The following is a 25,909-nucleotide window of genomic DNA, read 5'->3' as shown; positions in this document are numbered from 1 at the left end:
TTGCAACATAAATACAACATTAATTTCTAGAAATTTAGCTGCATAGGTCTATTTCTTAACATGCTAGTATGAATGGCCACAGGGCAAGATGTGCAGAAGTGGGGAGGGAAAGTACCAAGGATAAGATTACCACCACTGGCACTTCTGCACCAGCCCATAACAACCCACAGGATTAGGCCTCTAATCCACACTTTCAGTCCTAGGACAATCAAAGGGTCTGATGAATAGCCAAGGCATACAGGCACTCATTCCCATTCAAGCTTCTCAATGACAGAAATTGGACTGAAGAAGAAGGCCTTTAGTGACATTGGGGTGGAGTGACTCCCAACAAGGCAGTCTTCCTCATCCCTGTCAGGGACTGTCCTCAGTCTGAGAGGAACTGACAGTCTGAACCAGTCTAGACCAATGCTTTCGGTTTCATCCTACCAAATAAACTGAGAACCCACAAAGATGAGTTCACTCATTTGTACTCTGCCTTTTAAAGGGTGGGAAAAGAAGATAAACTATCCTGGGCTTGAGTCAGTTTGTTTGCAGGGGTTGGAGATGGGAAGATGCCTGAGTAAAGAAAGTGCTTTAAGATCTTTGGCTTTGGGTTGTTTCTAAGTTGCTCAAAATATTTTCAAACTGGCGTTTTCTGAAAAATAAGAATAAAGTTACAATATAGTAATTATCAAATCTAGCTTTAACACTAGATTAGAAAACTGTAAATACAATGGGGAATTTTCACTATTTAAAGGGCAAAATAAAATAAACCCTTTGTTTTAGGGAACTGAACATTACTCTTAACCTACACACATTAGGTATGACTGTGAGAATATGAAAACTAGACATTCATAAAACTCATAGAACAACCATCTCCAAAGTGACTCCTATTACAGAAATACTGATGTGTGTGCATGTTGTTTAGTCTGCTATGAATTATAACTAAAATCAAAGATTAAACAAAGGCAATAAGAGAAACTAACATTTGCCTAGATATCCTCAGACTCCACTCCCATGCAATTTTCTCTGAAAACTGCATGGTAACCAACCTAATGAACAATAACCTGCAAGTGCCACTGGAAGCACACTCTGCCCTTTCTTCCTCCAAACTTAAGCTTTTGTGGGTCAATTTACAGAGACAATACAACTGTGTAACATTGGGATTACTTTAAATAACCGTATCATTTAAGTGGAAGACTTCCTAGGCTTTTTACTATGATTTCATCCATGTCAGAAAAGTGTAATTTTATATTTTTATTTCATTGCTATTCATTTTTGCATGTGTTTTGTTGTGTGCATGTGTATGTGCATATTCACATGTATGTGGGCACATGAAGTTGATGTTGGGTTTCTTCCTTGATCACTCTCCACTTTACATATCAAAGGTCTCTCACTTAAACCTAGGGCTCCAGATTCAGCTAGTTTAGCTAGCTAGCTTGCTCTGGAGATGCCGTCTCTGCCTCCTGAGGGCATGGATTACAGACAGGCTGCCATGCCCACCAAGATTTACATGAGATATGAACTGATCTTCACACTCAGGCAAGCACTTTACACACTGAGCCATCTCCTTAACCCCAGAAAAGCGCTATCTTAAAGAAGTAGGGGGAGCCGGGCGGTGGTGGCACATGTCTTAATCCCAACACTCGGGAGGCAGAGCCAGGCGGATCTCTTTGAGTTCGAGGCCAGCCTGGTCTCCAAAGCGAGTTCCAGGAAAGGCGCAAAGCTACACAGAGAAACCCTGTCTCGAAAAACCAAAAAAAAAGAAAAAAAAAAAGAAAAAGAAGTAGGGAATATGACTCAACAGCCTGAAAAAGCTTAAATAACATTTAACATAGAAAACATAAATAACATTTATAATGATGCTATGAATATCCTTCATTCTCTCAGTTAATCTAGTAGTGTTTTGACATGGGGTACAATGCAAGCAAGATGATGAAATATTCTTACTGGCAATAAGAATTTACTATAGCATTTACAAGGAAAGAAAAAATTTTTAAATCTATTATAAAGAGGCTGTCATATGATTATTTTGAATTGACAAGTTATAGCTTCTATATTGTGATGGTTAATACTGATTGTCAGTGTGACAGGATCTAGACTTCCTCTAGCAGACAAAACTTCAGCACCCATCTGTGAGAGAATTTTTAGATTAGATTATCTTAGGTGGGAAGATCCACACTGTCTTAGTTATTATTAGCTTCAGCTGTCAACCTGGGAAGTCACCTGGGAAGAGGAGCTTAGCTGAGGAATTGCCTGGATTAGACTAGCCTAGGGTATGTGTGTGGAGCACTGTCTTGGCTGACAGTGGATATGGGAAGGCCCAGCCCAAACTGTGTGAGAAAGCTAGCTGAGAGTCATAGAGCAAGCCTGGAAAGCAGCATTCCACCACAGTCCCCGCTTTGAGCTTCTACTTGAGTTCTTGCCTCAACTGCCCTTAGGGATGGGCTATGATATGGAAGCGTAACCACGTAAACCCTCCTCCCACAAGTTGCTTTTGGTCCTGATACTTAGTAGAGCAGCAGAGAAGCAAATGAGGACACACTCTAATTACGGGCAGCACCATCCATGGCCTGCCATCCTGGACTAAATAAAAAAGGAGTTGGGAGCAGCATTCATGGCTCTGCTCCCTGACTGTGGACTCCAAGTGGCAGCTAGCTGCCTTCTGCTCCTGCCACCAGACCTTCCCCACCACGATGGACTGTGCCCCAGACCTACGAGCTAAAGTCAACCCTTTCTTCAACTGCTCTTGTCCTGTATTTTGGCACAGCAATGAGAAAAGTGATGGACATACACCTGGCAACTGTTACATACATGTGTTTTTACTGCCATCCTCTGAGAAACAGGCCCCTGATTTCAACTTCAAAGATGAAAGTTAATTATGTTCACCATAAAACTTTGTTTTACTTTTTACATGATTTATGGAAAGTTATACAGCTGAAGCTAAAAGCTATGCCCATAAAAATTCACTTACAGTAAAAGCAATAAATGTAAATAATTTGTTACTCAATTTTCCATTTACCCTAAAACTACTTAAACATAAGGGCAAAGTACAAATATGATAATGTCTGCCTTAAAGTAAGTATTCAGTTTAGATATGCTGAAAAATAGGTTAATGAGTAAATGAATATAATGTATTTATGTAAATGGATTCTGTAAACACACTAAAAAGAGAAAAGAATTATGGGAATTCAAAAATAAGACTTAAAACTATAACATGAAAGAGCTATGGAATCTCTATCTCATAACACGTCTGTAAATATAGCACACAGAATATTAAAACAGCATCTACTATACACAGACAGAATCAACATGTGTTCTCAGACTTACTTCATAAAAGCAAATAGCAATAGTGTATCTGACTGGTACTTCAGGGTCATGACAAAGGCAGAAGAATGTAGAATAGAGTTCCATGTGGAAGTTTTTAGGATCAACAAAAACAATCATGGCCTAGTGGAGGTGGAAGGAGATGAATGGGAAGGAGAAAAAAACATGCATCAATACCTAATATAATCATCTCACTAAAACTGAAATTATATCCTATTAAGCATATTTAATAAAAAAATTATGTTTGTAAAACCCAAAAGCATACACATAATTCTGATCTACATACAGAAATATAAATTCCACCAATATTTGCTGAATATTTCCTATACAGTTAAATAGCAGGTGTCAGAGATGTAAATATTTTAATGCATTCTACTCATATATTTTAAAGTCAGAATCAGCACACCCAGTAAATACAAACAAGTATTTTATTACCGGAAAGTTGTAAGCACAGTTCTTTCTTACTGAAGTATATTTCTTCTCCTGCTCTGCGATTTGGGATGGAATCTGGTTTTCATTGTGGCCATTTTCTTGTTGTAAACCCAACGTACAAAGTTTCTTATAAAATTCCAAAAATCTCAAGTGCTGATCTGGAGTGAAAATTCCTAAAACAAAGGTAAAACCTGTGTCCAACATTTCAATTGTAAACAAAAATTTAGAAAAAGAAATTTAAAGTGCAATAAAAACATATGTAGAACAAAATCTTTAGGTATAATGGTTACAGATGGTTCATAATTATAGCAATGAGAAAAGAACTACTCTAAAGAAAGCTAACAGGTCATATTGTTTCACCTTGTGCTTACTTTAATAATATTTTAATTTTAAAAATTCAAACTACAGAAAATAAGAATCATGTCTACATTAGTCACACAGCTTGTGGAGAACTAAGATATCATCATCATCAGGATTGTACTTATAATACTGCTATTTATTTATGGTAAATGTTTTAAAATCTGCAGGAAAAATGGACATGTAACTACAGAGAAGGAACCTAAGCACCTAGCCTGGAAGATGTCAAAGTGACTAGAAATACTATTAATTAACAGAACGGTTCCATGCTCATCAGTTCTCTTAGCACTAAGAATCTGCTGAATATTATAAAACACTTTTTAATTACCAGATGTCTGCAATCCACATAAAGTATATTACTATGCTAGATAAGAGCTTAATTCTTACGTGGTTACAGTAAGCTAAGAATATGTTCAAATACCTCAACTCTTGGGTATTGGTCTACATTCTAAGCTGAACTAGTCACACGCTATATTTATTATTTGAAAAATGGCTTTAACATTATTCTCACTACACACCAGCAGTTAACATACCTGACCTCCTATTAGCACACTCCAACTTAAAGATACAAAATGCCCAGAAATTCCAAGGGCTATGCTTATTTGACTCTTTCAAACAAGGTTCTGTCCATGAAAATGTCATTTCTAGATGTGTTCTAAATTACATTACCATAAAACTTCACACACTTGAGAACAAGTGCTCCGCGTAAAGAGCTGACTGAAGTGAGTAGGAGCAGGAGAGAAAAACAACTAGTCTTGCAAGCCCTGTGTAACATACCATAGAGTCCATGGCATAGCTTTCCTAAATGAAAAGATAAAGAAATAAGAATTGATTCATCTGCTTTGAAAGATTTTTCACAGAATGATTTCACTAAGGGAAGTATAGTTTGACTTCTGTCATCTGAAAGACAAAACAAAACAACATATAGTTTAGCGCTAGTTGCTCACATTACCATGTGGAAACTAACACACATATACCCTCCAGAAGAAACACGTCTATGTTGGACTAACAATGATAGAAATATTTGATAACAGTGACAGGAAGGACTGGCGACAAGGGGTGAGGTCACCAGAAACTTGAAGTTTGGACTTCTAAGGAGCCACTGAGGAATGAAGATAGGGTCATCACAATTAAAACAATAAGGTGACTGAGATCTTGAGTCTGAACCACCAGAAGAGTTCTAACATTTTCAATTTAAGTAGAAAGATGGCAGGCCCAGGAAACTTCTAATTCTCTCTTTCATTCATCGCATGACACACTTAACTATTTTTTTTAATCAAAGTCAATTTGAAATGTAACCTGTCTACTTAATTTTATGTTCTTACTTAGCATAAAATTAGATGGCTCTCAGAAGTTGACTCATTCTTTAAGTATATCTACTTAGGTCATATGCTGCTGACAGATTAGCAATATTTAAGTCTCCCTTCCAGGCACTCTTGAAAACCCCCACAGTTTGATTAAGCTATCAGACGTGCATCAGTACTTATGAGTAAGAAGCTGTAACAGGGGCAGGACTGTTACTGCTATTACAACTGCTATTACATCCCAATTCAGGGCCTTATCTTCAGTTGTTATCAAATGAAATTCATACAATATTGACTGCTTAACAAAGCAAGCATTATATGAAGGGGGAGAAGTTTTGTTAGATGAAGAATAATAAATGGTCTTAGAACTTAAAGAACAAACCAGCAAAGAAACTAAACACAAAATGATGAGTCAATGAGGTCACCATTTTAAAGAGTGGCATAGGTAGGGGTCTGAAAGCAGGTTTCATAGATGATCTAGATTTTGCAGGTTATTTGTTCTAACCACCCAGCTCTGTACCCATAGCACCAAAATAGCCACACACAATATATAAACAAGTGAACATAGTTAAGTTCCAATAAACTTTAGCACAACACACAGGATTGAGTGAGCTTCTAAATAACCTTCTAAGCTCTCATGTAAGGAATTTGAAAAGATGAGAGGAAAATGTTTTTGAACTGGACACTACAAGAAGCTTAGAAGTCATATCGGACAAAAATAGAGAAGAAGGGAAAAAAGAAAACTGAGGCAAATCAGGAGAGGAAAGTGGACATGAAAGGCCAGAGAGGTGCTGGAGTCGGAGCACCAGGAGAAGAGCAGGGGCAAAAAAGGAAGGTCTGCGACAACGGAACCCCATGCAGTGAAGGGGAAAAGACCAAGGCCAACATTTCCAGTCTGGATCCTGTTGGTGCCCCCAATATTAGAGGCAAGAAGATTCATTCAATTATGTGCAGTTTTGCTCCTGTGACTTATCATATTACCTCAATGATCATTCTGAAATAATGTTATCTATACTGCAATAATCTTCAGAGGTCAGTTCAGACAAAATGTTGATAGTCCCAGTGAATCCAGTCCTAATTACACAACTGACTTTTACCCCTCAGTCCTGACATTTAGCCCTCCAAGTGTTACCTTGTCCTGGTGACTAACATACACAAATGAACTACTCGTGCAGGACTAGACACCAATCTAGGCCTGGGCATACACTTGGTAGGGCAACTAGCTAGCTGTTCTGTGGCTTGGTTTGCAGAGGAACAAGAAATGCCTTCTTACACATTCCCACTGCGTTATCTACTCCAAATTTCTCCTCCTGTGACCAGATTTCTGACATTAAAATATTATTAAAAAAGAATTCATTTAGGCGTGTTATAATCATGTTATAATCATTTAGACATGTTACAATCAGGACTTAACATCAGTTAGTTGAGGAAGTTAAGGGCTACTTCTCAAGACAAATTCAACTTCTACATGTCAGTTAAGTTGTGAAGATAGAAATATACAACAGCACTAGATTCCAGGAGGGTAAGAGTAGAAGCATGGAAGACATCAAAAGGGAAGAATCATAAAATTCTGAACAAAAAATGCCGAATCAATCTTTGCTCCTTATTAGTAATATAAAACTGGGAAACAGTCTTTCAGAAATAAAGATGTGTGCACATGCAGATTTACCTGTATCAAACATGTCAAGCATGTTAACCAAGGTTTCAAAAGCAGCAAGCCGCACACTGCCACTCTCGTCCCCAGAGAGTTCTATTAACTCGGGGAGCACCACACTCTTTGTCAGTTCTGTCCTGCACAATAAGCAGTAGAGGAGAGTAAGTCAGATCAGCAAGTCTGCAGCAGAGTCCAGTGAAAGCAAGTGATTAGCCCCGCTGGTCCCAGCGCCCCACTCTAGTCCCCGAGCATACCATCTGGTTAGGAAAGCAGCCATGGGTGTAAGAAGTACAGGGTAGATATGGGAGAAGTGGTGGGGGGTGGTGAGGAAATATAATTAAAATACATTGCGTGAAACTCTCAAAGAATTAAAAATATTTAAATAAAGAAATACTAGTAATATGATTAAACCAATTCTAATTTTTCCTGTAAACTACTGTTAGCTATAGAAATTTTAATGACTAGGACATTATATTAAGCTTTATAAATCATATCATTTTCTATTTTAATGAAACTTCAGGAAATGATCCAGCTAAATAAAAAAATTTATTAGAAGTATTTGTCAAAATTCAAGCAAAATTATTTGATCTAAATTTGGGGACATATGTTATTTTTCTAATCATCTGAAGTACAACATAACAATAATTAGTTTTCCCACAGAAGAATGACAGACAGCACTGGATAGTCCACAAAAAGAATAAGGTCTGAAAGATGCTTTTAGAGACGAACTAACATTTAGAACATAGTGATGAGTAGGACACAGTCAGCACTTCACTCCTACTGATGCCGGGGTCCAGACTGGGTAAAGAAAGTCTTAACAGATAGCCAGCTTTCCTAGATGCAATATGGAAGACAGCATAAATCATATCCAGTATATTATATTGACAAAGTTTTTTTAAAAAATAGCAGAGGCAGGTGGATCTCTGTGAGTTCAAGGCCAGCATAGTCTATAAACTAAGTTCCATGCCAGCCAGGGCTGAACAGTGAGACGAACTAAAAAAAAATTAATTAATTAATTAATTAATAAACAAATGAATAAATCTCAAAAAAAAAAACAGATTAAAAGCTGGGAGGGGTAGCATACACCTTTAATCCCAACACTGGGGAGGCAAAGACAGGTGAATCTCTGAGTTTGGGGCCAGCCTGGTCTGCATAGTGAATTCCAGGCCAGCAAAGGCTACATAGTGAGACCCTGTCAGAATAGATAGATAGATAGATAGATAGATAGATAGATAGATAGATAGATAGATAGATAGATAGATGAATCAATCAATCAAACAAACAAACAAAAGAACTTCAACAGAAGATAGTTCCTTCAGTTTCCTCACACGAGTCTGGAATGAAGTTTTCTTCTATGCTGTCTATAATTACTGCATTTGTTGTATGATGGGGCATCCTCTTGAACCTCAGTGGACCATGTGGTAGATAGTTCCTCCCCGACCACACATCAAACAGTATATACCTCTAAGCAATTCATACATTCATCTCTCTCTTCTGAACTCGGAGAGTGATGGTGTACAACTATTCACTATGTATTTGAATTTTCAATCCTATTTTAATTTTTAAGAAAGTTAATTTTAACTTTATTTAAACTTTCACTCTCATAGCTTTTTCATCTCAAGAATGTCACCTCATTAAATCTTCAGCCACATTGTATTAGTGAGAATTTAAATAACTTTAAATGTTAAGGAGAGAATTAATTTTCTCTTTTCATTAGAGCCAAAAACAGTTTTGTTTTGTTTTGTTTTTTATTCTTATAAGAAGGCAATGGGAACTTTAAGACATAGGGCATACTGGGAGTTTTTCAGACACTGGAGACATGCCCTGGAAACAGAATGCCCCTTCTTCTTCCTTATTTTTGTTTACTGGTCAAGAAGTAATGGCTGTGCTCCACCACTTTCCACCATTGTGGTTGATATATTGTGCACCCCAATAAACTTATCTGGGAGTCAGAGAATAGAACAGCCACTATATTAATCATAGAGGTTAGGCAGTGGTAGCACATGCCTTTAATCCTAGCATTCCAGAGGCAGAGATCTATCCAGATCTCTGTGATTTCAAGGCCACACTGGAAACTGAGCCAGGCATGGTGGCACAAACCTTTAATCCCAGGAAGTGATGGCAGGAAGCAGAAAGGTATATATGGCATGAAAACCAGCAACTAGGCTTTTAAGTTTTTAGGCTTTCATCAGCAGTTCAGCTGAGGTTCATTCAGATGAGGACTCAGAGGCTTCCAGTTTGAGGAAACAGGATCAGCTGAGAAGTTATCGAGGTAAGGTTAGCTGTGGTTTGTTCTGTTTCTCTGATCATTCGCATTCACCCCAATACCTGGCTCTGGGTTTGTTTTTAATTAATAAGACCTTTTAAGATTTGTGTTACACACCATGATGTGCTGTCTCCCTAGAGACCCAAAAGCAAGAGGAAAAACCTCTAAATGATGACTCAAATACACCTTTTCTCCCCATAAGCTGTTCCAGGATCTGTTAAAACAATGGAAAGCTGACTGACACAGCTAGAAATAAGGTACCTTTACCTTTCAGTTATCAGGACCATGAAAAGTCCTGTAATTACATTTGTAATAAGACAAAAGAACTCAGCAGCAAATAAATATGTATATGTGGTCAATAAAATTGGTTCATTAAAAGATTCTAATCTACTGAAGTTGGTATATTCTCTATAATTTGATTTTCATAAATTAATCCTTTAAAAAAAATCCCAAAAGTTGAACATACTTGGTGTGGTGGTTTGGTTCTGTTTGAATGCTTGGTCACCAGTTGGAACTGCTTGGGAAGGACTAGGAGATGTGGCCTTGTTAGAGAAGGCCACATCAGGCCCAGTCTCTCTCTGTCTCTGTCTCTCTCTCCCTTCCTCTCTTCCTCCCTCTGCCTGCTGCCTGTGGATCAGGATGTAAAGCTCTCAGCTACTGCTCCAGTGCCATGCTTGTCTGCTTCCCACCATGATGACTATTAACTAACCCTCTGAAACTGTGAACAAGCCTCCAGCCAAATGCCTCCTTTTATAAGTTGCTCATGGTATCACTTCACAGCAATAGAACCATAACTAAGAAACTTGGCCTTCCCATTTTTTAAACAAGAAAAAAAAAAAAGTCAGGTGGTTAAAAAAAAATCAAATTCTGATTCTGATTCATAAGCATAGGTTTAGATGAGACTGAGTTAATTATAGTCCATAGTGATCCAACAACAATAATGTAGCCTCAAAAGACTTATCAGAAGATAGTTTTGAGATCAAAACAAAAGAACTGATTAGCAGACATAACACAAAGTATATGACTATGCCCTGATTCTGTCAGTGATATCCTAAAGCTTTCCAAAGCCACCATTACCATAAGCTCACTGTCCTTATCTGTGAAAAACAATAACAGATGAAATCAATGCAGTATTTACTAAAAATAAAACACCAATGTTTCTCAACTAATTTTAGAATCCTTAAAACAAAAATCATTTCCCAAGTTGGTTTTTAGGTATTTCCTTTAATACTATACTTGTACCCTGACCTAAGCAGAGGGTGGACTGCCTGTCCTATGTCTCTACTTCCTGAACAGTATGTCCCCAAAGGGCAAGAAGAACCACAAATCCAGGAGCACACAGATCTTGGAATTGCATAGGGACACACTTCAATGACAGTAAACCCACCTAAAACACTTAAAAATATAGCCAGGATAAGGTCATCCAAAAGAAATTTTCAACTATAGTCCAGATAAGGTTTCTGCTGGGACATGGTCCCTAGTTGGACCTGGTTGCTTAGAACTATAACTGAATAACCAGGGTGAGAAAGAAAGAAACTGATATTAATTGAATATCTACTGCCATGCTAAACACATCCCCTCTTATCTCTCTTGCTGTAGACATATTAGGAGAGGCCTGCTATGATCATTTGGAGAAAGCACATAAAGAAATGAATAGCACACTTTCATGGAATACATGAGCAGGACATGCCTGTCTCACAATCTGGAAATAAGACTGTGTGGCATAAGGACTTGGAAGTACACTTACCCAATGCCCTGAGCTATATTTTCTAACTGCCGACACATACAAGATCGAACTTCATATTCCACATCTTGACAGAGTGATTTTACCAGGGGAAGTATTTCTCTTTTAATGCTGAGGAAGACAGATTAAAAAAAAAAAACACATGTAAATGGATGAACATTTTTTACTAATATTTTCAAATAATTCTCAAAATTTCAAATTACCACATATGAGAGAGAACATCTTTGAATTTTTAGATTTGTATGTTTAATATGGAGTGTCTGTAGAAATCAGGAAGCCAGAAAGGGCACATGAGATGGTGGGAGGAAGAGGCTTTGAGGGAGGGAATAGGAGAGTACTTATGATATGAAAATAGTACAGGGGAAATATTGGGAATTAAAGGTTTAAGCAGGGATTGAAGCAGGAGAATGGAGGGAGAAATGAGGTGGAGGATGAGTGTGGTAGTCTGAGTAAAAATGACCCCCACAGGCTCATATATTTGAATGCTTAGTCATCAGGGAATGGCACTACTTGAGAAGAATTAAGAGGTGTGGCCTTTTAGAGGAAGTGTGGCACTGGCGATGTGCTTTGTGGTTTCAAAATCTCAAGACAGGACCATTGTCTCTCTCTCTCTTCCTGCTGCCTGAAAACCTAGGTGAAGAACTCTGAGCTACCTCCCCAGCACCATGTCTTCCTGCTTGCCTCCATGCTCCCCACCATAATAATAACATATTAAACCTCTGAAACTAGAAGTGAACTCCAATTAAATGCTTACTTTTGTAAGAGTTGCCATAGTCATGGCATCTCTTCACAGCAACAGAACATTGACTGAGACAGTGGGTTAACCAAAACTAAGGTATATGGAAAAGCTTTAAGGAAAACTACTGCTTTGTCAGGTAATTTTTAAGGTACAATTTTTTTATAAAGGAGTTTGAATGGCAGAACCCTGCATGGGTATACAATATTTCTTTCCAAAGAAGACATGGGTTATTAAATGAAAATCTTGGTGCCAGATGTGGGATATCTCTCTACTAGTGAAATTCTTGACTTCCCATGTAATTATATAGTAAGACCCTATTACTTAAGATACAACATACTTTAGTTGTAGGACATAGAGATAACAAGCCATAACTGACATAAAAACTTCTACCCTGCTGGCTAGCTTTCATGGTTCCAGAAGGTACAATGTAGGTGACCAGTAGAGAAAAGTTATCAATAGAATTATCCAGTGGTTGATCTTGCATGCCACAATACTGTGAGGCAAGATGTGACTACTGGTACAAAAGTGGCATGACTGTTATGGTAGTAAGGAACTACTTTCTGATTGGGTTTTAGTTCTGTTCCATGGGATGGAATCCATGTCTGTTGCTGTAAGTCTGGTCAAAAGCCCACAGCTAGGGAGGGTATAGGCCTTAGGTAGAAACTCACCACAGTTGTTCTGCTAAATGAACAGTTGTCAAACTGCCTGTAAGTATTTATGAATTCTCATACATTAGTGTGGCTCTCAACTAAAAATGATGCTTCTTTTGGTGGTAGGAGAAGTCAGCACAAAGATTCACATCTAGTCCATGTGCTGAGAGTAAGTGCCCACTGAGTATTCAACCCTAAATTGGCCAGCCCTACAAGAATCAGGGACCACTGAGAAAGAGAGCTCAGAAAGAATGTGAGAAACACAGATGGAGAGACATGCTGTGAAATTCTGTCTTCTGGACATGGCATGGCTGTTGTCCACGCTAATTTACAGCAGCTGTGGTTGCTGGCATAAGGACAAGTCAGGAATAGAGTTGACAGTCCAGCATGGATGGGAAAAGGACACAGGAAGTTCTACCCCTAGCTGAGGAGCTACTGGCAACTAATAGCTATGTGGGGGTTGCTTTTCTCCAGGGTGGGGGGTAGGTTGCCCTACATCCATATGCATGCAGGCAGCACTGATTGGTAGATTATTTTTTAAAAAGAAGAGAAAGAGGACATGAAAGTGGGAAGGGAGGTATCTGGAGGAGCTTAATGGGAGTAAAGGGGCATTTGGGTTAGATATGTTTTGTGTGTGTGTGTGTGTGTGTGTGTGTGTGTGTGTGTGTGTGTGTGTGAAATTGTTAAAGAATAATATTAAAATATTCTTTAAAATCATAACTTGTCTTATTAACCATATACTTTAACATTAGGTTTACCAGTTTATAATGCATTTTTACATGTGTTATTAAAATGGAATGTTACTATCAGTTACTTGTAACTTATAACAGTATCTGTCCCAGCAGTTAAATGCCAATAGCTAATTCAAAAGGCTTTAGTAATGCAATGTCTGACTCTGGCAACTGTCAGTCAAAATATACTTCTGCTTTGATGTTTACTCTCATGTTATAACACACCAAGTGTGAATATGTGTCATTTGTTATCTAGGTAGAGAGCAGCATATACACTGTAGATATGTTCTGTTATGAAATTATTCAAAATAAGGAATTCATAATGGTGATGTAAGAGATCCTATCTTTATGTCATGTTTACCAATTTTGGAAGTCCCAAGATAATGCTATTTTAGCTTCACAAGAAAACATTGTATGGGATTGGGAAGATTTGATCTTGAAAATCCATGAAACTGAGAAGAAATGCTTCCAGTAAGTAGATTTCTGTCAAAGAAGTCTATACAGCTAAAATGGTTAAGTTTGTGAGTAATGTAGAATAATACAAAAGTAATCATTGTTGATACAGCCATTACATATTTTAAATCAATTTAATTTGATAAAAGAGACAAAAATTATACATACATACTCACCTATGGGCATCAAATTTGTTGGTTAGTTTTCCTAAAATTTTACAGCTAACTAAACGCGACTGGACAGTTTGAGAAAGTTGTGCCTTGGAAACAAGTGGATTGAGAATCTAAAAGGAAACAATTTAGAGAATAAATGTAGGAAATATTATACATTCTTGTCACTACAAAGAATGTTTTCATGTTTTAAACACTTTTAAATAACATACATTACAATTGAGATACATGGTCATTCTTAACTCAGAGCACTTTCTTTGTCTTCTTGGCTAAGGAAAAGATGTCAAACTACACAACTAAAACCAATTAGGAGAAAGCGCTAGAGTAAAGCTCATGGCAAACACTGCAGTGATCTGCGTGCATATCAAAATAATTTTGAAAACACATTTTTAACAAAGAAAAGCAAATTAGTTACCAGATACTCTGAACTTTTTTTCAGAGGGAGTTTTATATTTATCCTAAAAATAGAGAAAAATCTATTTAGGAATTCTGTTACTTGAACATAATAACCAAAGTCTGGTGCTATATTATGCATCTACTAGGCACTCAAACATTCGTTAGCATGGCACACTGCAAAGAATTATGAATAGTGGTCTGTTATTCTAGCACCAACTCTTTAATTTTTAACCTTGCTATTTCTCATCCCAAGGATTCTATCAAAGATCACATGCAAGAAATGCTGAGCACTCTTGAGTAGCAATTGCCTCATTCACGTTCACACTGCTCTTCAAAAACACAAAGAGCACATCTCTACATTGTGCTCAGTGCAATATGTGTGACGGCCAGCTACTTGTCATCAGGTACACATTCTTATAACTGGACAAAACTTGCTATTTTAAAGAGCATTCTGGTGTTGTGACAGAATGACAAACTATAATAAGGACAAAGACACAATAAAATCAGTGGAGGGTATTTCAATGAATAACTTTTTGCCATGGTATGTGTGCAAAGAAATATATACAGGGATAATGTTCAAGATGTCTAGAGGACAGATTTGCTGCCCATTTTTTCTAGCCTGTCATCTTAATTTATAATAAAATCTTTCAAGAGGGACTGAATGAACCATACTGGAAATTAAAAGGCAAATAACCAACTGCGAATAATCTTATACAAATATGTACAAATGTAACAAAAGATGGTAGAGAGATGGAATATGTAAATAGTGCTTAAAGAATAAGATCAGATAATTTCTTTTTTTAAAAGATTTATTTATTTATTATGCAGTGTTCTCCCTGCATGTATGTCCGCAGGCCAGAAGAGGGCACCAGATCTCATCACAGATGGTTGTGAGCCCCCATGTGGTTACTGGGAATTGAACTCAGGACCTCTGGAAGAACAGTAGGAGCTCTTAACCTCTGAGCCATTTCTCTAGCCCCATGATCAGATAATTTCTAAAGAATAAGTACAAGTGAAAAAAATAAAATAAAAGATACTGGGAGGTAGTGGCACAAGCCTTTAATCCCAGCACTCGGGATACAGAGGTATGGGAGCCCAGTTTCGGGTTCCTTGTGGCTTACCCAGCAGGTCCACATAAAGGATGATTAGGACCACAGGCCTGAGTGCAGATGTCTGAGATGATCTGCACTTGGCTGTGCTGGGGGAGGAGGTCTTTTGCTCCACCCCTTGGCGTCTCTATAAAAACTCTGGGGCAGAGACAGTCGGGGCCTGTTGGAATAGGTTCCAGGCCCTCTCGAGGCTATCCTTTATTTTCTATCTGTTTATCTCTGCAATAAATCCTTCTATCTAATATTTCCTGCTGCTCACACTCAAGAAAACTCTGGGGAGCTGTGGGATTGGTGGGTAAACACCCCACACAGTGGCAGGTGGATCTCAGTGAATTCAAGGCCAGCCTGGGCTACAGAGTGAGTTCTAGAACAGCCAGGACTGTGACACACAGAAACCCTGTCTCAAAAAAAAAAAAAAAAAAAAAATACAACTAATTTGATATAATGTATGACAAAACAGTCAACAGTATAATTTAAAATTTCCAATTAAAATGCAGTCATGCCTTTAGCCTATCAAATTAAGCTGGAACACCATTTTTGTTGTTGATTTTGAAGCAGGGTCTAATGTAACCCAGGCTGACCTCAAATTCACAATATAGCCAAGGAGGACCTTGAACTCCTAATCATCCTACCTTCGCCTTCTGAGTGCCAGGACTGCAGGTATATGAACCTGGGGATCAAAGCCAGGCTTCTGTGCACACTAGGCAAGCAGTCTACCAACTAAGTCACATGCTCAGTGGAACACTATTTTTAATAAAAACTCAGGGTAACTACATTTCACCAGGTGATACCACCTTTGTGGATGCCACAGTTAAAAAACTACCAGAAAAGCTCTACAGAGATGCTTTGATAGTAAAATTTAAGGCTGAAAATGGCTTCCAGCATGTAACAAGTAAAATAATTTGCAACTACACACAGGAAATAATGTTTAGTGGAAAGTGACCACTCTCAGATTCAGTACGATTACTGACATGACAAGCAGCAAACCACACAGAGGGGGAAATCTGAAGGACATATATCAAAAACTTAAAAGCAGCCAACTACAGAAGTATAAATTATTTTTCTTCCTTACATTTTCTGAGTTATGTTGCTTTCACAATGGAAAACAATCTTATTCTTTAAAAAAGAGAGAGAGAAGAAAAAACACAGTATTACCTCATGCCTCAGAGTTTCTTTTGGTAATAATTCTATTGCAGAGAGAAGTGTTTCCAGCCATGCATTGCTGACACCTAATGGGCAAAGACACAACACGCCGGGTTAAACATCTCAGGTACAAGTGCACTCTCAACTCATCCATTACCAGCTGCAATCACATTTTATTACAAAATAAGAATTATTATTATTACTATTCTAAGACATTTTCCACAGCTTTTGTCTTGACTAACTTTAGAAATTTTTAAACACTGAAAAATAATTTAAAGGGGATAATTCTAACTCAAGGTATTCTGTTTTCACTGTAGGATAACCCCATGAACATAAATGTAAAGAAAAACATCTAAGGAAATAACAACCCCGAGAAATTAGTGTGTTCTTGCTCCCAGGGGTATTTCTTAGAGAGATCTCAGCTATTTTCATTAGGTACACAGATGGCAAATGAACCACAGCCATTTGCTAGATACCATAAACAGGAATGTAATTAAGTATGCTCGGCCCTGACCTGTGTCCCTGTGCTCCAGGTGCAGGAGAATGACTTGCAGGAAGGAGTGTGCACAGGTGTGGACTGACATTGATTCTTCCTGCAGAATGGTCAGAAATGACACTGCAGCTGTTAGCTGCATTTCCACGCTTGCAACATGCAGGACTTCCTGTGTGATCAGAAAGAATTAGCTATTTATTGAGATAAGAGGTCAGAAGGGTAATGCTTAAAAGAGCGAAGGTTACAGAAAGTGAACAGTCATACTCCACAAATCACTAAATATAATCTTTAAGGATGTACCTCTTATTACTTAAGAGGACCATATTAACCCGTCCCTAATATTTATTCAATGACAAATTCCTTAAGAAATCTTAAATGTTTTAAGAATTTATACAACAAATAACATTCTTTTGCTTTACTGGATGAAAATGATAAACCACATGTAAAATTTTAAAGAACAGAGTAGGTGGTTTGTTTTTCTTATTTAAAATTTTATTTGAACTTATTACTGAAATCTTAAATATTTTAGACAAAATTATTTAAAATGAAGAAGAACAGATGTTAGAGCATGATTTAAAATTACATTCAGTTAATATGTGCTGACAATAAGTATATGAGGAATTTGGGATGATTCCCAGAGTAGGTGGTTTTGGTGGATTTGAACTTTTACACTGCTAATAGCAATATGCAGATGTCATCCTACTGAGCACAATAACGTCAAAGCTCAATCGTGTGTATTCTCATTCCTGTATTTCTGTTTCAAAAATAAATATGATAAGGGTTGAAGAGATAACTCAATGACTAAGAGCTTGTATTGCTTTGGCAGAGGATCTGAATTCAATTCAACCAGCACCCAGATCAGGCAGCTCTTAACTGCCTGTGACTCTAGCTCCAAGGATCTAATGAATCCTTCTTGCCTCTGCAGATAACCCCATTCATATGCACATCCCTCTGGACAGATACACAAGGCTACACATAATTAAAAATAGAACAAATCTAAAATAAACAAACATTATACATTCTCATGTAAGAAGGGAAATACTTAAGAATGTACAAATGGCCAGGTGTGGTGGCACATACTTTTAATCCCATCACTGGGAGGCAGAGGATCTCTCTGTGAGTTCCAGGCCATCCTGATCTACAGAGGGGGTTCAGGCCTGCAAGAGCTACACAGTGAGACCCTATCTCAAAAAAAAAAAAAAGTGTAAATGCAGTTTCTTTCCCCTTGATACAACTAATCAGAGAATAAATTACCATGAAGTAAACAATTTAAGGGCGTTTCTTAAATATAAGAATGTTTCTAAACAATAAATTATATTCATAGACATTTAAAAATTTGAACATTCATATTCAAATTTAAAGCCTACATTAAAATATACACTTTTAATACATCAAAGGCTGAAAAATAAACTAAGTAAGCCTTATCAAATATTGAGATAACTACTTCTCTACAAGCCTGTTGGTTTTAGGGGTGTCTGTAAAATGTAAAGGCAGAGAAGAATTTTTTTTTTTTGCTCAATTATATAAATTGTGATAACTTCACTTATATGTCAGTTTTGTGACTGGCAGAGCAAAGTTATCAGACCGTCATGATACTTATAAAGTTAAGTTTTTGTGATCTTAGGAAAACTACCCTTTCTGCATTATTTCCTTATATAATAAAAGTCAATTACAACATGACCATCATACAAATTTAAATCATTTAAACAGCATTTATTTGTACAATTTACTAACTTATTATGCAAATGACCATTTAAATAATGACTACTGTACATCCAGTACCTTTCTCTACACTACCCTTGAGTTCATAGAAGGAACAGCACCTTGCCTACATCTTCACTGGTCTTGTCCTGAAACCTATGCTTCCTGTCACCTTCCTCCTCTCTGTTAGTAAATGACAACTGTTTTCACAAGCTTCTTAGTCTACAAACTTCAAGGTCATCCTTAGCTCCCCTTTTTACCTCACTTGACCCATCAAAAGGATCTACCTACAAAACAGATCTGTAATCTAACTTATCACCTCTCCCACTATTACCCTAGTCCAAACCACCATCAACTCCAGCTTAAATGATTCAAATAATCTTTATCTAGTCTGATTCATCATTGCCCCTCTCTTATCTTCAAAAACCGGAGAGATTCTCTCAAGAATTAACTCAGACTATGCTCCTTTCTGCTCGGATCCCCCTATGGCTTTCCTTCTCACTCAGAGTCCAAGTTGTTTTGGTGACTTCCAGAATCTGCTCACAAATCCTCCTTTGCCCAGATTTCCACATGGTGGCTCCCTGACCTCTTGTAAGCCTGTACTCTGATACCATTTTTAAAATGAGTCTTCCTCAACAGTCCTATTTTAAACCATTTCAAAAGGAAATGTTATACATTCTACTCTTAAAAAGGACATACTTTTGAATATGCAAATATCATGTTCCCTAACACATTCACCCCCAGTTCATCAGCCCTGGGAAAGGCTTAAGCTATCACCCAACATGTAGTACAGCCCTTTGAGTATGGTCTACCTCTCCTAGAAAGAGAATTTTTTTATGACTGTGAGGACTCTTGTGTGTTGGCCCACTGTAACTCTGACTGACCACATAGCATGCATTCAGGATAGAACTTTCTGCTCTGGGTGTTCTCTCTCTTCCTACATACTTTCAACAGCTCCTAAAAGGTAGTGTCAAGAAATTTTGAGGTAGGTCCTAAAGATTAGGGATTGGCAATATCAGACAGAAGGTAAGGCCAAACATACCGGTACACATTCAATTATGTCCATACAAAGCTACTCTTGCTATGCTCCACTCCAACAACTGTCACCACTATTTATATACTGTGCCCATGGTCCCTGCTTCATTTAGTGCAATGAAACAGATGCCAGTCATCAGGTGGAAATAACATACCTAATACTCTAGCAGAAGGACCACCAGAGCAATTAAGTGTTTGTGCCTGATCATTGAGCAAATACCCTACAACCCACCAAATCTCTTCTGCATACTGACTTCTTCCTCACAGATCCCACATGTCCATTCACCATTAAGACATGGCTCACACCAACGCTAAGCCTCATGGTGCAGTGAGGGAAATCTCACAGTGACTTTTGCTATGGCAAATGTTTATGCAATATGGTTAACTCCCATAAAGCCCCATATCTTAAGAGTCTTTGGCTGAGAGAAAAAGAAAAGGCATGTTAAGGCAGAGGATGTAATCAGTCTCTGAAACCAACCTTCCTATCACCCTTGCTTTGCTGTTTCGAGAATAAATATTCATTCCATACAAACAATTTGGGATCTGGAGAACACATTTAAAAAAATCTGAGCAGCCAATATAGAGACTTACAAGTTTGAAAGGCATAACTTTTATTTAGAAACAGAAAGGGCTTTGTAATCAAATAAGTGGTGAGAGCTACGATGTGCATTCCAGTTCACATGGGTTGTTGTTTTAAGTTCCAAGAGCTGCTTCCTGGCGCCTAATGTCATTATGTCCTGGGTTTGCACAGAGGCAAAGTGCATGCAAAGTAAAACAGGAAGAATTTCCGGCTTTGTCTTCTTACTATATGACTTAACCTTGACTCTCGCAGCAACATTTGCCCCAACTATTTTGCATTTAATTTTGAAAAAATCCTCAACTCTTATCAGGATTTAGGTTTTTCTCTTGTTGGGCTGACTTCAACATCTGGGACTGTCCACTGTTAAGAAACCAGCAGAGACTAAGAGATCTCCTTACTGCTTAAAAAAAAAATAAAGAAAAGAAAAAAGAAAAGAATTAATTTCTAAACATATTTTTTTCTAAAATGTAATATAATAAATATCATACTTACCAATAAGTGTTTTCCTCCAGAGTCACACCTCTGAACAAACACATGTGAAATCCATACTCTTAGGATAAATAAGTGTGCATCCTCGTAGACCTTGGAAGACACTGAAAAGTAAATTCCTCCATTTGCTTAAGTGTATGCCTGAAGGCAGTTACCATTCCTATTATATACTATTGCTTGGCAGGCAGCCCAGTCTAAACTCTTCAAAAATGAAATGAGGTATTTCATCAGTGGCATAATGGGATGCTCCAAAGTGTTTAAACTAGTCCTGTTGAAGGAAGGAGAACATGCTAGGTACTTCTGTAATCCACTCCAGTTAGGGTATTATAAAACAGTGTGCTGTCTCCTGCAGAGAGAGAAATAACTGCCTCTAGTGAACCTGTATTATATCCATGAAAAAATTTTTTCTCTTCCCAGTGTACAACAGAGAAAAGCATTAGGAAACTATTGGCTTACTCCTAATGAGCAAATATTAATAGATTCACATGTTCTAAAATTACTAAGTAAAACCGAAAAGTACATTACAACACTGATTGTTTCAACTTAGATAATAGGAATTTAAATATTTGGGGGATTAAGGGAAATTAATGTGAAAACTCTCAATAATTAACAGTAGGTGGCAGCTCTTTTATTATAGAATTATAACATTAACAAAAGACTAAATCTGAGCTACAGATAAACAGATAGAATGAATGTGCCAACTCTTAAGATGCCTATAACAATTTTCTCCCATACCTCATTCTCTTCCTCATCCCAAACCAATAGAAAGAGCTGGGAGGAGAGCTGGCTAAGAACAGCAGGTCAGGCAGAGAGGGACATTCACTGCAGATAATAAACCAGAACAATGAAGGGATGCATAGAGCCCTTCTTTAAATCTGCACTTCAGTGACTGAGCAGGGGACTGATGAGAATATACACAAACAATATTCTAAGAGCCTTTTTGTAAAGGGAATAGCAATGATCACTCTTACACTATCATAAATGGGTGAATAAATGCTCTGTCATGCAAAAACACAGGGTCACCAATAAAAATTTAAAAAATTGAAAAGGAGGAAGAAGAGAGGAGTGAGAGAAGCAAGGTCCTAAAACTGCACTTTCAGCAGTTTTATAAGTCATTCTTATACATAATTAATTAGAATAATGGATTTTATAGCTTCAATTTCAAAAGCAAAGTAACAATTTAACACTTTACAAAGAGTATGTTTATGAAAGAAATACTTACTAATAGATTTGATAGCTACAATAACCACTTCAAATGATCCATAAAGTATTTAATTAGTCAACTATTTTGTGGGGGGAAAAACTATAAACTGTTTTCTTTAGTGAACAGTAGTAATGAAAATTCTAGTGATTTCTATAAGCAAATATCTAGCAGGCTGCAAGAATATATTATAGAGATCCAGCTGTATATTAAAGTTATACCTAGAAAATTCAAGGCATTTTTCTAGAGGAAGCCATTTATCAAGGAATATTTGGTATTATTCAATTTTTAATATATCAGCTGTCCTCTGCTATGAAGTTCTTGTGTGCCCATATACTACTAGGCCATATTGGTAAAGAATTTAGCTTCTTAGACCTACTGCTGATTCACTAGGTAACTAACACCCCTACAAGGCCTAGGAGACAGGTGGGCTGTGGATATATAGCTTTGTTTCTTGTGCAAATGAAGCTCAGACCTCCCTTCCCCAGACAGGGAAAACTGCATTCCAGAGCAATTGACTCAGAACAAAGGAGGTTTTGCAAGGAGGTGGAGTGAAGGATGGGGCAGGATTCCTGGTCAGAGTAGAGTGGCCAGGAGAGAAAGAACAAGGCAGTTTCTGTAGATGGTGAGCAGAGCCGCATGGCCAGAGAGAAGAGAACAAGGAGAATTTCTATAGATGGTAGACAGAGCTGAATGGCTGAAGAGAAGAGAAGGCAGAGTTTCTCAGGGCCAGGGGTAAGGAGCAAGGAAGAAAAGATGGGAGGGTGAAGGAACAGAGGACGAAGATAAGGTCAAAAGCATAGGAGTTTAGTTAGGATTATGAGAAAACAGAAAAAGTAGGTACTGAGAGGAACTGAGTGTCAGGACAGAATTGAAACTGTGTAGATAGAATTTTGTCTTAGAGAAATACAGTAAAAGGATGTAAGAACATGGTGTACATAGATTCTTTTCTCTCAGATAATCCCATGCCAGACATAGCATCTTCCCCAGGACTCTGGGAGGAATCTTCTCAGGGCAGGCCTCTAGGAAAATTTTGTTACAAATGGAAATGGTATTTTCCTAATAGTCATATTTTTCTAACCTAAACTTGCTCTCTAAAGTAGTCTAGTAAGAATCAAAAGTTTTTTAGGCTTCTATAAATAAGTTTATTATCAATCTGCCACTGACAGAAATGAAACCCAACAAGTCCCTAACAAGCAAGTTGAAAATCATCAATAAACTAGGATGTGAATGAAACTGCCTCAAAGTGGAGTAGGGAACCCAAACACAAATAATTAAACACACACACACATACACACACACACACACACACACACACACACACACACACACACACACACACACACACACACAGAAAGGAGGGGAAGGGGCAGGGAGGGGAACAGAGGGGTGCAGGGAGGGAAGGAGAGTGGAGAGGAAGGAAAGGGAGGGAAGGGAAGAAGAGAGAAGAGAAAAGAAGAGGAGGGAGGGGAGGGGAGGGAGGGGAGGGGAGGGGAGGGGAGGGGAGGGGAGGGAGGAGAGGAGAGGAGAGGAGAGGAGAGGAGAGGAGAGGAGAGGAGAGGAGAGGAGAGGAGAGGAGAGGAGAGAAGAGAAGAGAAGAGAAGAGAAGAGAAGAGAAGAGAAGAGAAGAGAAGAGAAGAGAAGAGAAGAGAAGAGAAGAGAAGAGATCTCACATAAGAAAAACAAAACAACCAAAAGTCTCACACCACTGGTTGGGTAGCCCAGCATCTGGGAGGTGGAGGCTCCAAATCCCAAACCAGAAACAAAACAACAGCAACAAAAACAAAAAACAAAAAACAGCTGGGCACAGTAGAGGCAGAGGAATTAGGTCATCCTCTACTACACTGAGTGAAGCCTGGGCCCCATGGGCCCCCTCAAAAAATAAGAAAGCTGCAACCAAGTATTTGCAGACTGGGGAATCAGATGTGGCCCTGTGAGGTATTGTAGGTTGTCCTCCCTAAGCATTCAGGAATCCGTGGAGATGGGTTCATTGTATTACATGCCATCTCTGCCTGGGTACCAGATATCCAGGTAGAGACCTAGAGCCTCTTCAAGGCTTCCAGAGATGCAGGGAGCACCCCCCACCCCACACACAAAGGGGGGTTTCCTGTGTCCTTGGAGGATCTAGCTGGGTCCTGTACTCCCAGCCCCAGTAAAAGCAACTATGCTCTCTGAGCAGCAAGGACAACTCCTCTACAGATGGCAAGAAGGCTGCTCCTCCATTCTCGTTGTAGGCAGTGGTAGTCAAATGTCTTGGAAGAGGAGAACACCAGGTTGAGCCAGGTGTGTGTGTGTGGGGGGGGGGAGTGCATGCTCACAGATGTGCTTCTGATCCTATGTGTGTCTGTGCCAATGGAACTAAGTTTCAACTTGATCCTTCAGATTGAGTCTGGCAGCCAGGACCTTCCTTGTAAGCCTCTAGGATAAGGCAGAGCTCCCTCTTGAAGTGTCTCTTCAGCTCCTGGTTGTTGTTGAATAATCTTTTTGTATACTGTGAAGATGTGTCTTAACCAAGGTGCCTTCTGATTGGCTTACTAAAGAGCTGAATGGCCAATAGCTAGGCAGAGAGAGTTTAGGCGGGACTTCTGGGCAGAGAGAGAATAGGAGATGAATCTAAGCACTATAGAGAGTCACCAGCCAAATGCAGAAGAAGCAGGACATGCAGGAAGAGAGATAAAAGACACAAGCCATGTGGCAGCATGCAAATTGATAGAAATGAGTTAATTTAAGTTATAAAAGCTAGTCAGAAACAAGCCTAAGCTAAGGTCAAGCTTTCATAATTAATAAGTCTCCATGTCATTTTTTTGTGAGCTGGCAGCCCAAAGAAAAATCTGTCTACACCTGGTGCTGCTCCCTACTGTGCCTGTGGTGTTAGTAAGCAAGGATACAGCAGGGAGGGGAATGCTGAGGTCCTTCCACCTTGACTCTAGCTCATGTTCTCTCAGATCAAGAAATGACCAATCACATTCAAGGATTATGCTGAGTGCTAGAGACTTAGCAATCAAGCAAGACCTGCAGTGTACCTTACATTCCAATAATCCTGCTAATTCTGCTGTTACAATTGTGATGAGAGCTAAGAATGAGAAGTTTAAGATACCATGAGAGCCCTAGCAGATAATATCTGAGAAGTCAGAGAAAGCTTTCCTGAGAAGTAACAACCCGTGTAAGGAGAAAGGAAAACCTGCACAGAGGGTGGAACAGGAGGAGGCAGGAATGCTGTAGGATGTCTTTCTGTATGCTGTGAATATGTGTTACTCCCATTGGCTAATAAATAAAATGCACTGGCCTATGACAGGGCAGGATGGAGCCAGGCAGGAAAATCCAAGAGAGAGAGAGTGAAAAAAGAAAGAAGAGTAAGGGGAGATGTGAGCCACTGCCCAAGGAACAGCAAGATGCCAGCAGACCGGTAATGTCATGGCCATGTGGCAACTTATAGATTAATAGAAATGGGTTAAGTTATAAGAACTAGCTAACAAGAAGCTTGAGCAATAGGCCATCCAGTTCATAATTAAATAAGCCTCTGTGTGTTTATTAGGTCTGAGCAGCTATGGGGCCAGGCAGGACACAGGAAAACTTCTGACCACATTTTGGCACCCAGATGTGATAGCAAGAATTTCCCTCCAAATCTGAGAAAGCTTTAAAAAAAAAAAAAAAAAAAAAAAAAAAAAAAAAAAAAGATTCTAAAACAGAGCTAAAAACAGCTTCCTAGTTGTATCTCTCAGGCAAGCACTGATACACAGAAGCTACGGCATGCAGGCTTGAGCTACAGCATGGAGGATTCCCACCACAGTACACAGAGGTTTCTCCAAGCCATGCAGCACACTGCATGGTAAATTTAGCTTTGGCTAGTACAGACCAAAAAAAAAAAAAAAAAGTTTCTGGGCTACATGTTGCTGGATGGAGGCATGGACCAATTGTTTCCCAGAGTTGGTGGTAAGCATGGTTCCCCCAGAGCT

At 38.5% G+C, this 25,909-nt stretch overlaps 1 protein-coding gene across 3 annotated transcripts in view; it reads right to left on the bottom strand.

Annotated features, from left to right (window-relative positions):
- Positions 1 to 25,909, bottom strand: part of Ppp4r4 (protein phosphatase 4 regulatory subunit 4) — a 90,115-nt gene that overhangs the window by 24,650 nt on the left and 39,556 nt on the right. For all 3 annotated transcript variants that reach the window (XM_037210796.1, XM_028888305.2, XM_028888306.2), the window contains 8 exons: positions 16,969 to 17,116; positions 16,467 to 16,540; positions 13,813 to 13,919; positions 11,067 to 11,174; positions 7,069 to 7,190; positions 4,873 to 4,995; positions 3,742 to 3,911; positions 3,310 to 3,429 (listed from right to left, as the gene is read on the bottom strand). In XM_037210796.1, coding sequence (XP_037066691.1) covers positions 3,310 to 3,429; positions 3,742 to 3,911; positions 4,873 to 4,995; positions 7,069 to 7,190; positions 11,067 to 11,174; positions 13,813 to 13,919; positions 16,467 to 16,540; positions 16,969 to 17,116 — 972 coding nt within the window. The remainder of the gene's footprint in view (positions 1 to 3,309; positions 3,430 to 3,741; positions 3,912 to 4,872; positions 4,996 to 7,068; positions 7,191 to 11,066; positions 11,175 to 13,812; positions 13,920 to 16,466; positions 16,541 to 16,968; positions 17,117 to 25,909) is intronic.

Source organism: Peromyscus leucopus, chromosome 14, assembly GCF_004664715.2.
Source record: "Peromyscus leucopus breed LL Stock chromosome 14, UCI_PerLeu_2.1, whole genome shotgun sequence".
In the NCBI taxonomy this organism is placed as follows: domain Eukaryota; kingdom Metazoa; phylum Chordata; class Mammalia; order Rodentia; family Cricetidae; genus Peromyscus; species Peromyscus leucopus.
The sequence above is the reverse complement of the archived record's forward strand: the minus strand, read 5'-3'. Positions and strand labels throughout refer to the sequence as shown.